Here is an 11,882-nt window from a genome sequence, read left to right as displayed (position 1 = left end):
TACGAAAATTTCGTGTGACCAAAAAGTTGTGATGTCTCGTACAAAATTGTACATAAAATTTAGTGTGTGACGCCCACGCTGGCGAATGTGACAAAGTGTCACGTTCCTTTGAGCATTGTGTCACATTCGTTGAATGTGCATGAGCTAATTTATGGCCGAATCACATCCAAACGTATTAGGAACGTGACATTTACGTCACATTAGTTTTAACGAGATGTCACGCACACTAAATTACTTTGTAGTTTTTTGTGCACAAACTATGCACGAAACTGTGCATGTGTTTGAAAATGCACAAATTTGTGCGTTACGAAGTGCATGTTTAATTTCGTGCATTGGCGCGTAGAAAAACTAAGCGTTGTTGCGCATGAAATTCGTGAAACGCACATTGAAAACGTAATGGTCGGACACATGGACAAATTATGGCGTGACAAAAAGGCAGGCCAAACATTGGCGTGACACGATATTCACGCCGATCAAGAGTCACGCCGATAAACTCGAGAATATCTCCGAAAGTATTCTTTGTAGAGGCTAAATGGATATACCGTTGGAAAGAGGATGAAAAATAAAAAAAAAAAATGCATAACCTGTCCAAAGGTTGTAGGTCAGTTTTTTATTTTTCATAATTTTGAGGCAATTCTTCAAAATGATGCAAACTATGTAGTACCTGAACCAAATTGGATGGGGTTTGGCTTAAAATTTACCTCAATACCTTCTTAATAAAAAGGACTAACCACAGAAAGCATTTTTTTTTAGCTTCGGAGAACGAGTGATTCTTGTGGACCTCTGCATACCCACTTTTCACCTTTATCCTACTCTCGCGCCACACGCGCGCGCCTCTGCGCTCTGCTGTTGGGGTTTACGCTTTGGTGTTTGAGGTTGTCCCATCTGATGACACTCAAATTAAGTTTCTCGTCCTTATTGCCCAGCGGTGCACTGGTAACTTTGTTCTGGACCATTCTACAATTCGCCTTCTCATTTCCTTACTGACAGTATCAATCATTCTTGTACACGTCATCCTACTGTGCAAAGTTGTGCCTAAGTTGACGCCATTCACTTGCTGCAACTCGACCAAATCTTCGAAGTCAGTGTACGGACGGTCTTGTTTAGCCACGTAGTACGCGGTCCGCATCAGACGGACAGTAGCTTCATTTGCTGCCGCGCCCATGTCCCGTATTTGCGTCTCGATAACTTTTTTGCTCTTCTGACGTACTATTGACACACAAACTTGATGAGCCTTGGAGTCACCGTGCACCTTGATCTTGTTCCTTAGAGAGGCCAGCTGATTTTTACGGTCACCCCCCTGAGACGGTATTACAGCGAAGCCAGACCACTCTTTGCTGAGGACGACCCCTTTCCCTCGGCTAAGATCGTGTGTCTCAAGAGATAGCTTTGCATCACTGACACTTTCGCATGTGGAGCAACCCAACTTCCCGTTCCGGCAGCCAATCCACGGATAAGAGCCTCTTTGCTCCATCCATTGGCTAACAGTGTAAATCGCTGGCCTCTCCCCGACCGATGGCTGCTCAGTTCTCAAAGCCTGCACACACAAAAACATTTTTTCAAGGTAAATACCTTGGCGAAAAATGTTTTTTTTCTGTGTAAGGTGCTGAGACTTACCGCGCCGGTGGGAGGGATGGACTTGTCAGTTTGAGGGGCAAGGTGATCGGGACCAGGCTCGGGGGCGGGGGCAGGGGGTATCTCTGGGCCGGCGGCCGGAACCCGTTGAAGGAAATTCCGCATTGAAGGCATCCCCTGTGTCCAATTTTCTTTTAAGTAAGTTTCCCACGCTCAAAGTCCGCTTATCTCAAGCGTTGATGAGCAGTTACCTGAACACGGGGAGCCTTTGGTGCTGGTGGAGGGGGCGGTGTCGAGTCCTTACGCTTGTTACTCATTTTTTTCCTTCAACGGGTTCCAGCGGTGTGAAAAAGCGCCGAAACGAAGCGCCGCCGCGCCGCGCGGTGTCTCGGAAACCCAACAATGGCCCGCCTGGGCCCCGAAAGTCGAGCGTATGGGCAGCGTATGGCCATAAATGAGCGTATGGGCGGGGAAAATGTTCTGGACCATACGCACAGCCGAAAAATTGTTCTGGACCATACGGCGTATGGCCGCGTATGGCCTCCAGTGCACCGCTGAGCGATTCTCACGTTTCGGGGTAGTTTCGTTTCTTCTGACTCTTGTGCCCAAACGAGCGCAGATATCGACATGGGGTTTGTTTCTGATGTTAGGGAGGGCCATTGCCCACTAAACGCACACATTTGGAAAAGTTCACGTTCGTTGGATGGGTCTACGTAGCGTTTGGAATACCCCAAATGTAACTTCCGTGATTGTCCAAACAGAACATACTCGAACTTTCCGCCCCCAGTGTGGCGGTGTGGTTCGAAAATGCTGCCAACTGTCGATGGGGATTCGAAGCTTGGCATGTCTCGAGCTAATTTCAACCGAAGACCAGTACGCCAGACTTCTTTCGAAGGTACTTATGCTGCAACGAAAAATGTCCTCCGTATATTGAATTTCACTACACAAATTTCGAAAAGGCAGCTCTGGACTTCTCCCCAAGCCAAACTTTTAACTTTCCATGACACAAGCTATCAAAGTGGAGTCCCTGGGATAGAATTGCATGGGTCGCGGAAATCTAAGATGCTGTACACGGTCTCAAAGCGGGCTAGAGCATTATAAAATGACGTGTATCAACAATTACCTGTAACTTCCGTGGCACCCTTTACCCAATGTTGCAGCAGCACTAGGTGAAAAAATTTTCCGCTGAAATGTCGGGCTTAGAGTATCATTTGACCCTGGAACGACTTGTAAGCCACAGCAAGCCCGAGTCAGCCGTTAAAGCCGATTTTCACACTTTGTAACTTCCGTGATAACGTAATTTCCGTGATCAAAACACCCACTAAAACGTATGGGAATACCTTTTGGCTCATGTTTTTAGGAAGATAGTACAAGGTCTTTTCTATAAATACCATTGCCATAACTCTAGTATCACACAGGACCCCAATAATCAGAAAAACTTAATTGGATATTTCTCACTTTCGGCGAATCAGAGACGCCAAAACTACCCCGAAACGTGAGAATCGCTCCGCTGTTATTGCCTTTTCTAACGGGCATGTCGCCTACTGAATACGCCTGCGTACGATGGGTTGTCTAGTCGGACCTGCAGGCAGGATTCGCTCCACCTACCCTCGTGCCAGTCACTCCACTGTGGGCGGGACAAGGGGCATCCTGCGCGAGACTAGGCTACACGGCAAAAAGGTGCCTGCTACGCGGGCGTGTAGCAGCCAATGAGGTATTTTGCGATAGTGAAGAAGAGAAAGAAGAAGAACATAAAAGAACATAAAAAACACTCATTTGTTTAGGCAGTGCATCTGCTTGCGGGGCGGGGGTGGGTGGGGGCCATCATGGCCGCCAAACAAATGAGGGTTTGTGATGTTTTACCCCCACCGCCGCATCTTCTTCTTTCTCTTCTTCACTATCGCAAAATACCTCATTTGGCTGCCACACGGTCGCGTAGCAGGACATTCTGCTGTAAAAGTGGCCTTTGCTCCTGCCGCCCGTGTTTCCGCATAATTCGAGGTCTGGGAATTTAATCGCATTCGAAGGCGTCAGAGCGCGACACAGTCGGCTGTGACGTCACCATGGACCTCTAGACTTGAAAGCGTCAAAAACCGCAAAGAGGTTAAAACTGGGTTAAGTAAAAGGCATTTTCACAATAACGGTGACTTAGATCTTTGTACTGGAGAGTGATTTTAAAGTGACAAAGCAAATAAGAGAGTGACAATTGTGTTGGGGTTAGTCGCCACGGACCTCCGGAGTGGTTCAAATTGCGCCCACCACGAGCAGATAGAGCGCGCTGAGCTTTGCCTTCGAATGCGAATTAGCAATGTCAGAACAACGATGAGGTCACCGGAAGTACCAGGAAATGCCGCCATTTTGTATACTTGCGGCCAAATTCTTCGGATTTCGAACGGCTCGGCAACCAGTCGAGTTGGGCGTCTTTCCGATAGTTTAAGGGGTCTCTGAAGTCCCGTGTAATGTCAAATTGAGAGTATTTAGCAGAGAAATGAAGTAAAACAGCTTCTCAGCTGCGAAAAATAAGCCTGAACGATGCAGTGCTTTCTAGGATATAGTGAAGGAAACGCAGTATCTCTGCTTTGGTAAATTTAACATGGTTGATGCGCTGAAATGACGTCTGTTTAAATGTAAATATACTCTCATTTTAGGTCCAACATTAACTACCATCAGATCTCAAAATCTTAGAAGTATGTGAAGAAATCAAGAACACAAAGTACGTCAAGAAGAACCATATACGAAAATAGAGTGAAGGACGATGACCCTGCAAGTTCTATTGCGTGCTTGGCGCACTTCTGTGCCGATGATCTTCGAAGGACACTTCCATGGGCATGAAGCAAATATTTTGCTTCAAAATGTACCTTTAATCTGAAACCAGAGAGCCTTGACTTGCCTCGAATAGGCATCGTGACGTTATTGTAAGCAGTGAAGCTTGAGGGTATGTATAACAGTGATATCAGCGGCCGTTGGGCATTAGGGCGTAAGTCACATGGAAACCCATTGAAAATGGGTTGTTCTGTCTAATGACCACTCATATTTGTTTCTGTTCTTTTATTTTCGCAAAACATATTTTTAAATTTCACTTTTGGAGAAAAATTGTTTTAACCGATTTAGAAATTTACATTTCATGAAATGATAATGAAACCACTAATTTACTGTACCTCTGTATGAAATTGTTCCCTTTACATCAAAGTCCTTCAACCAAAAGTTCGGGCACCATTGTCCATAACTACGTTAGAAGTGCACAGAGTCTAAATTAAGAAAAACAAAATGTACACTCTCCGACACTCCACGGACATTTTTTTCAGTAAACCTACAGTTTAATTATTTTTTCTGCAATTGTAGTCCTTTTGATTGTAAGTACAGAAAAAATAATCAGCAACCTTACAGAAAAGTGGTCTGTTGATAATATTTTCTGCAACTACAGTTATGATCAAGCAGAAAAAAATTACTGTTCCATTCTAGTAAAAATGATCTATAAATGTAGGCAAAATGTTCTCTACATACAGATAATATATACAAGAATTAACAGAAAAGATTTTAAAGAGTCAGAATAACTTTTTGGATGTTTCCGCTAAAAGTCACAATTCACCCATCTCTTAAAAGCCGCTTACATTGAGTCCTTTCTTGACTTGTCGAAGCTAAGAATGTTTTGTAGGATCATTTTGACTAAGCGCATTACCTTCCAATCAGCTTTGTTTGAACGGAGAAAAATTTCACTGAAACTATTTACTGAAGATCACAAAGTAGTCATCGACAAATTGTTTATGAGCACAAACTTTATCTTCTACATTTGCAGAAAATAAATTCTTTGATTATAAACAAATTTGTCATCATATTTCTACTGACATTGTAAATTTTCTGTAAGTAAGTAAAAGATTGTCTATAATTACCAAATTTGTTACCGCTAATTTATCTGTATCTCATGTAAAATTTATTCGATATGTTATTGAAAATATTTACTATATCATAGTAACGCTCTAAAATCAGTAAGCCGTAGAGTAAATTTTCTACAATATAGAAAAAATAATCAGTGAAGGTCTGAGAGTGTAGTCTGCAAAAGATCTGTTTCTTAGAAATCACATTTCTGCATGTGTCGGGGTATGTCCCTCGCGCGGGAAAACCCCTTGTCGCAGCGTGGGCATCTTGGTAGTATTGGCGGCGAGGGCCGCGGTGGCAGTCGGGAGCTCCCCCAGCGGCGGCTGCCGTCGGCGTCATTGACGTCCTCCTGCTGTTGACAAAGACGTGCTTTTTTGGATTCACTCGTTATTGCACTGTAGTACTCTTGTGACCTCAAACATTTCGGAAAGAATGATGTACACAGTACTCTGCAAACTCAACGGTGTACTCAGTACACTCTCTTTAGCGTGTACTCACGAGTACGCTTTCTTCAGCGCGTGCTGTTACTAGATGCCCCCCCCCCCCACTGCAAATACAGTGGTAAGTTTGCTTGCCACAAATTTGGCAAGCCGTTTTGAATGCCAAAATTTGACAAGCTTCGGTCGGCACTCTTCATAAGCTTGCCAAATTTTGGCAAGCTGGAGAGTATTTCCGGGCCAAGCTTGCCAATTTTTGGCATTTAAAACGGCTTGCCAAATTCGTAGCTCCACTGGCATTGTAGTGTCCCCTTACTGGTGGGCTTGCTGTTTTACTGTATTTCTCTGCTAAATACTCTCAATTTGACATCACACGGGACTTCAAAGACCCCACTCTCATTCCAGGAACGTGACATCACGTTGAAACGAACGTGACAAACTGTCACGTTCGTTGGAGCATTGTGTCACATTCGTTTGGGTGTGATTTGGCTGAAAATCAGCTCGTTCACATTCTAACGAACGTGACACAATGCTCAAACGAACGTGACACTTTGTCACGTTCGTTTCAACGTGATGTCACGTTCCTGGAATGAGAGTGCCCTTAAACTATCGGAACGACGCCCAACTCGACTGGTTGCCGAGCCGTTCGAAATCCGAAGAATTTGGCAGCCACTATACAAAATGGCGGCAATTACTGGTACTTCCGGTGACCTCGTCGTTGTTCTGACATCGCTAATGAATTCCCCGACCTCGAATTATGCGGAAAACACTCGTCACAAGATTCTTATCGTCAATATTGAAGCTTTAAAAATTTTGAACACTTTTAACCTTTTCGCCCCTGCACTTGAGTCCTAAGGGAAATTTTGACGTGTGCTTCGGAAAAAATCGACCAATTGGGTCAATAGAAGACGTGTGCAAAGTGGCTTGGTTGTAACCCAATTTGCAACGTGTTTTGGGTCTGTTACCCAGTTAAAGTTGATAAAGTTAAGGATTTAGGGCTCAGCAGAAAGGCAATAAGGACGCGGGAAACTTCATTTGAGTGAGTGTCATCTGATGGGAGAACCTCAAACATCAAAGCGTAAATCCCAGCAGCAGAGCACAGGGGCGCGCGCGTGTGGCGCGAGTGTAGGATAAGGTGAAAAGTGGGTATGCAGAGGTCCACAAGAATCACTCGTTCTCCGAAACTGAAAATAATACTTTCTGTGGTTAGGAGGGTTAAGTGCCGAACATGGATCGGGGTACTATGGATCATTTTTGTAAGCGAGCCCGTACCGCCAAACCAATCGACCAATTTAAAACTTTTCAAAGTTTTTCATTTGGTATACACATTACACTACAAGAATCACGCGCGGCGGAGCTGATCAATCTCACCGTTACCCTTACAGTATGCAAATGAAAAAGTGCCTCTGAAAAAGGGTCCGAAAACGGCTTGGTTTCAGGTTAGGTTAGGAGTCAAAATTCATATCGTTATAACACACGATCCATTCATCAGAAATGTCTCAAAATTTTTTCGTGGCACCTTCAGAGTGTACCCTTTTAAAATTTAGACGACCAGAAGTTATCGGACCGCCCCTTTCAAAACGCGAGGGGGGGGGGCGTGATCCATGTTCGGGTCAGACCCAAAATCAGTGGCATTTCAAAGCCCTGTAAATTTCAAGGTTTTTGTTATACAAGGTAGGTTTACGCCAGACCGCGTCTTGTCGTAACAGGCTTCGCGATGTCTCGCAGCCTGTTCCTCCAATCCGCGCCTGGCGTACCTACCTTGGCCTGCGGCGCTAGCCTGCCTTCGGCAGGCATTGGCTTGTTCATCGTCTGTTACTTCTTACTTGTTGCATACTGGGGGGCTCCGCCCCCCAGACCCCCCTTCATTCTAAATAGAGTTGCTTCATCTACAGATAACACGATCCTGACCCTTGTGACTATTTAGCTTGTCGAGGCTGGGGGGCTCCCCCCCAAGACCCCCCGTTCATCAAGACCGGGAGAGATCTGCCTGCAGATAACTCGATTTTTCGCCGTATTTTAGGTGTTTTTCGGCCATAAAAACTGAACCAGTTGAGCTAAGATAGTGAGATTTCGCGTGTGCCGAGCCAAGAACATACCTAATGACCCTGCAAAATCTCAGCCAGATCGGCCGAGCCGTTCAGGAGGAGTAGTGCGCACACACACACACACACACACACACACACACGCACACAGACAGAAAAAGTTTTTTAACCCCACTGGAGTAACGGGCTTCGCTATCGCTCAGCCAAAAAGGTTCAGTTCTTGAGAGGAGGTTGTTTTTGTGGTCATCTTGGAGTGTATCGAAGAAAATTTGGGTCATCGCTTGTTTGAACCGAAAATACTGGACATTTCTAAAATGTGATCCATGTTTGGTAACCTTACCCTAGTCCTTTGTGATTAGAGATTAGAGAAAACCTGTATTAAGGTAAATTTTAAGCCAAAACCCTATCCAATTTGGTTCAGGTACTACCCATTTTGCATCATTTTGAAAAAATTGCCTCAAAATTATGAATAATGAAAAACTGCCCGACAACCTTTGGACAGGTTTCATTTTTTTTTTTTTTTTGAATTTTTCATCTTCTTTCTAACGTTTTTAAGAGACAAAACCTTTTGGTGAAAATTTTCAAATTGCGATATTTCAGACCCCTGAGCACTTTTCGGGAAAAAGTTCCGCCAAGGCAAGCTTAGCAAAGCGGTCTTGCCGTGGACCGGCCGGGGAGGCCGGGCAGCGAGGGGGCATGAAGGGTGGGGGAGGCCAGGAGAATTATAAATGCCTTCGGCTCGGGAACAGACGCTGGGCCTGGCGTTCTGACCATGGTCGGTAGGAATTTGGAGAAACGAAAATACTCAGAATTAAAGGATATGTAAGCAAACATATATATTGAGGCGCACTCAGTAAGACATTTTTGAGTAAATCGAACCCTTTTTATCACGGATTAGCCGGTTTTAAACCTTAAAATGACAAAAAAGGAAGCAGCGGCGGGGGTCGACTGCAGTGTCTGGCGAAGATCCGCGTCGGGCGCTATCTGCAGGGCCGCTTTGTGGGCTCATTTGCAGCCTTGTTAAGCTCTAGAGGGGCAAAAGTTTGGGCTTGGATTAAAGCTAGAGGCTTGAACTGTGACCACGTGCATTTATTTTAAAACATTAGGGTAGAAATTATTTGCATTCTCCTTACAAAGTCGGACTTCTTTAAGCCGTTAGCAGGCGGTGACTTCGAATCACCGACCATGGTCAGAAAGGTGTTGTGACGACTTTGTAAGGAGAGTGCAAATATTTTCTACCCTAATGTTTTAAAATAAATCCACATGGGCATAGTTCAAGCCTCTAGCTTTAATCCAAGCCCAAGTTTTTGCCTCTCTAGAGCTTAACAAGGCTGAAAATAAGCCCACAAAGCGGCCCTGCATTTAGAGCCCACCTCGGGCCTCTACTCCCCCTCGCCTGGGGAGGCTGTGAGGAGTGGGGTCTGGCGCGGCGAGGCAGCAGCGCGGCGGGAGGCGAGGACGACGAAACGACAAACGACGACGACCATGCAGTCCCCTCTGAGTGGGCTGAATGGATGGATGGATGGGATGAGTGGGCTTTGGTGGAAAGGTAGAAGCGGTAGCAAGACCGCTTGAAAAGTGTGGGGTCTTTTATAGTCCCATTGGGCTAACAATCGCTGAAAAAATCGTCGGGGTCGGCGAACGCGGGCGAACGTGTCCGTCTGGACCCTGGCGATTTGGCGTGGAATGACCCTGCAGTCCTGCTTAGCGACTCTGGAGCTCAAAATGCGTCCAGAGTTTTGACCGCCTGCGCCGGTCTTCTCGCCCACTGTGCGCCACCTACCTTGGCGATGACCCCGGTCTGGTGTAGGTGCAGCAGCAGTGGGTGGAGCAGACTGCCTCCGCCACGCTGCCCAGCCAGGCGGCCCTTCCACAGTGTGCCGCCCTCGGCCCGCAGCTGCACCTGCAGCGTGCACCTGGCCTGCAGCAGGCTGGCGGTGTCCTGCAAGTCCTGCAGCTGCTCCAGGCCGTCCGGCAGGGCTGCCTGCACGTCGTTCCAGTCCTCGTCCACCCTCGCGCGCAGCTCCCGCTCCGCCTCGTCGAACTGCTGCATCCTGCCCCGCCACTGCTGCAGCTGGTCCTCCACCTCGACCATGGTGTCCTGCAGGGCCTGCACCACCTTGCGCGCCGCCGTCGCAGCGCTCTGCAGTCGCTGCAGCTGCGCCGCCGCCTGCTCCGAGCGCAGCTTGCGGAGGGAGCAGAGACTGTGCTCCATGTCTCCACACTCCTCGGTGGCAGTCTTGCCGCAGTCCCGGCACCAGAACCTGCACATTGGCGCACAGAATGTGTGGCTGTGGTAATTTATATTCTGACCAGAAAACGAAGAGCCCTGAGTTCTCGCGGTTAATGGCATCTGCCGCCTTGGATAGCATTGCAGGTGGAGGTAGCCCTCGACCGCGAGAACCCAGGGCTCTTCGTTTTCTGGTCAAAGAATAAGGCGAGGTGACTCAGTGAAAATTTGAGTTCATGACATTTTCAAGGCTAATTTTTCTCACAACAATGTCATCAAAACAACTGAAGACATTCCTGTCACGCTCGTGCAATAAGTATAGGTGCATCGTCTCGCTCACCTCAGATCTCGGAGGTGCTGCTGGTCTTTCTCAATCAAGCCAAGAACGAAGAAGTTGTCGGGTAGCGCCTCGGCCGGGCCGGGAAATGCCTGAAAAAAAGGGCAGAGGTGGCACTCACACTGTGATTCTAAAGGCTTAGAACATAGCACGCGAGGAGGTATGCACTCGCGTCAAAGTCGGGTCACTCTGTCCATAGCACGCGGCCATAATTCACCGGATTTTCCCCTTTTTTTTGGGGGGGGGGGCTTCTCTGCAAATGAAGCTTGGGGGAACCTCGGTGTAACACGTATAAACTTACCTCCAGGCAGTGCGGACAAGTCTGTTGATCGATGCCTTTCAAGCATTGCAGACACACTGTGTGTCCGCAGGGAATGGCTTTGGGCCTCCTTTCCACGGTATCCAGCCTCTTCATGCAAATATTGCAGTCCATGCGGGCGGGAACTACTGTTAACAGATGAATAGAGGTTACGAACATTCAGCGCCAGTTGTTCACAGGCGATATCTTCTCGAAACTATTGAGTCAAAAAGCAGCGAAACATTGGACGACACACTGTTATTCCGCGAATATGAAGTCACATTCGTTTGGATGTGAGTTTCGTCACGTCCGCGGACGTTTGAATATGCTGCGACATTCGACTGAAAGTTGATCCACATTTAAATGAATGTATGGCATCGTAATTGAAAGGAACGTTTGAACGTGACACGACCGTTCAATTAGGGCGTTACATGGAGGGAAAAACACGTCTAGAATTTTGGCCGCCTCCACAGGCACATAGGCCACATAAGAGGGCAGCGAGTGTGGGACAAAACGTCTCACACAAGCGTGGGACAAACGTGGCTCACACTTGTACACGGTAAAAACGGTTCCTGGTTTTCCCAGGAACTCCCTGGAAATCGCCTATGTCTCTACCATAGGCTTCCTGGGAAAACCAGGTTCCGTTTTTACCGTGTAGGCGTGAGACAGTGTGAGTCTTAACGGTGACACTATCTGTCTGACACTCGGATCAGCCCGAGTTCTCGACACAGGCTGCACCTAACCGGGTCTTCGCCGTGCAACCCGCCACTGGTACCCGAGGTCCCATGTTTGAGAGCTCACCTTGCGCGCGGCAGCAACGTTTCGCCTACTCCCCTCCTGCGTCGAAGGCCGACTGAACGGCGAGAGAAGGCCAAGGCCCTGCTGGGCGGAAGGCCCCGTCGGGACGCCAGTGCAAGGTCAGCACCGCGCCGACCGGCACTCGCACCGTCAGCAGCTAGACCATGGGCAAGACGACCGAGGCCTCTGCATCGTCCCCCCCTCCCTCCCCCGTTAAATATTGGTCGCGTACGTACAACATTCGAGGCAACTTCGTGCAAATGAGAGGCAAGGGTCGGGAACCACC

The 11,882-nt window shown here is 47.4% G+C and overlaps 1 protein-coding gene across 2 annotated transcripts in view; it reads right to left on the bottom strand.

Annotated features, from left to right (window-relative positions):
- Nucleotides 1–11,646, bottom strand: part of LOC117651535 — a 37,813-nt gene extending 26,167 nt beyond the window's left edge. Inside the window, exons 1-4 of one of the 2 annotated variants that reach the window (XM_034395617.1) lie at nucleotides 11,600–11,646; nucleotides 10,802–10,947; nucleotides 10,504–10,592; nucleotides 9,717–10,197 (exon numbers count right to left, since the gene is read on the bottom strand). In XM_034395617.1, the coding sequence (XP_034251508.1) occupies nucleotides 9,717–10,197; nucleotides 10,504–10,592; nucleotides 10,802–10,933 (702 nt within the window). In that variant the 5' untranslated portion in view covers nucleotides 10,934–10,947; nucleotides 11,600–11,646. The remainder of the gene's footprint in view (nucleotides 1–9,716; nucleotides 10,198–10,503; nucleotides 10,593–10,801; nucleotides 10,948–11,599) is intronic. The other variant, XM_034395618.1, reaches the window with a different exon arrangement.
- Between the last annotated feature and the right edge of the window lie 236 nt (nucleotides 11,647–11,882).

The sequence above is a fragment of the Thrips palmi genome, unplaced genomic scaffold (assembly GCF_012932325.1).
Source record: "Thrips palmi isolate BJ-2018 unplaced genomic scaffold, TpBJ-2018v1 HiC_scaffold_6, whole genome shotgun sequence".
Lineage (NCBI taxonomy): Eukaryota > Metazoa > Arthropoda > Insecta > Thysanoptera > Thripidae > Thrips > Thrips palmi.
Note: the sequence above shows the minus strand (reverse complement) of the source record. Positions and strands in the feature narration are given on the sequence as shown.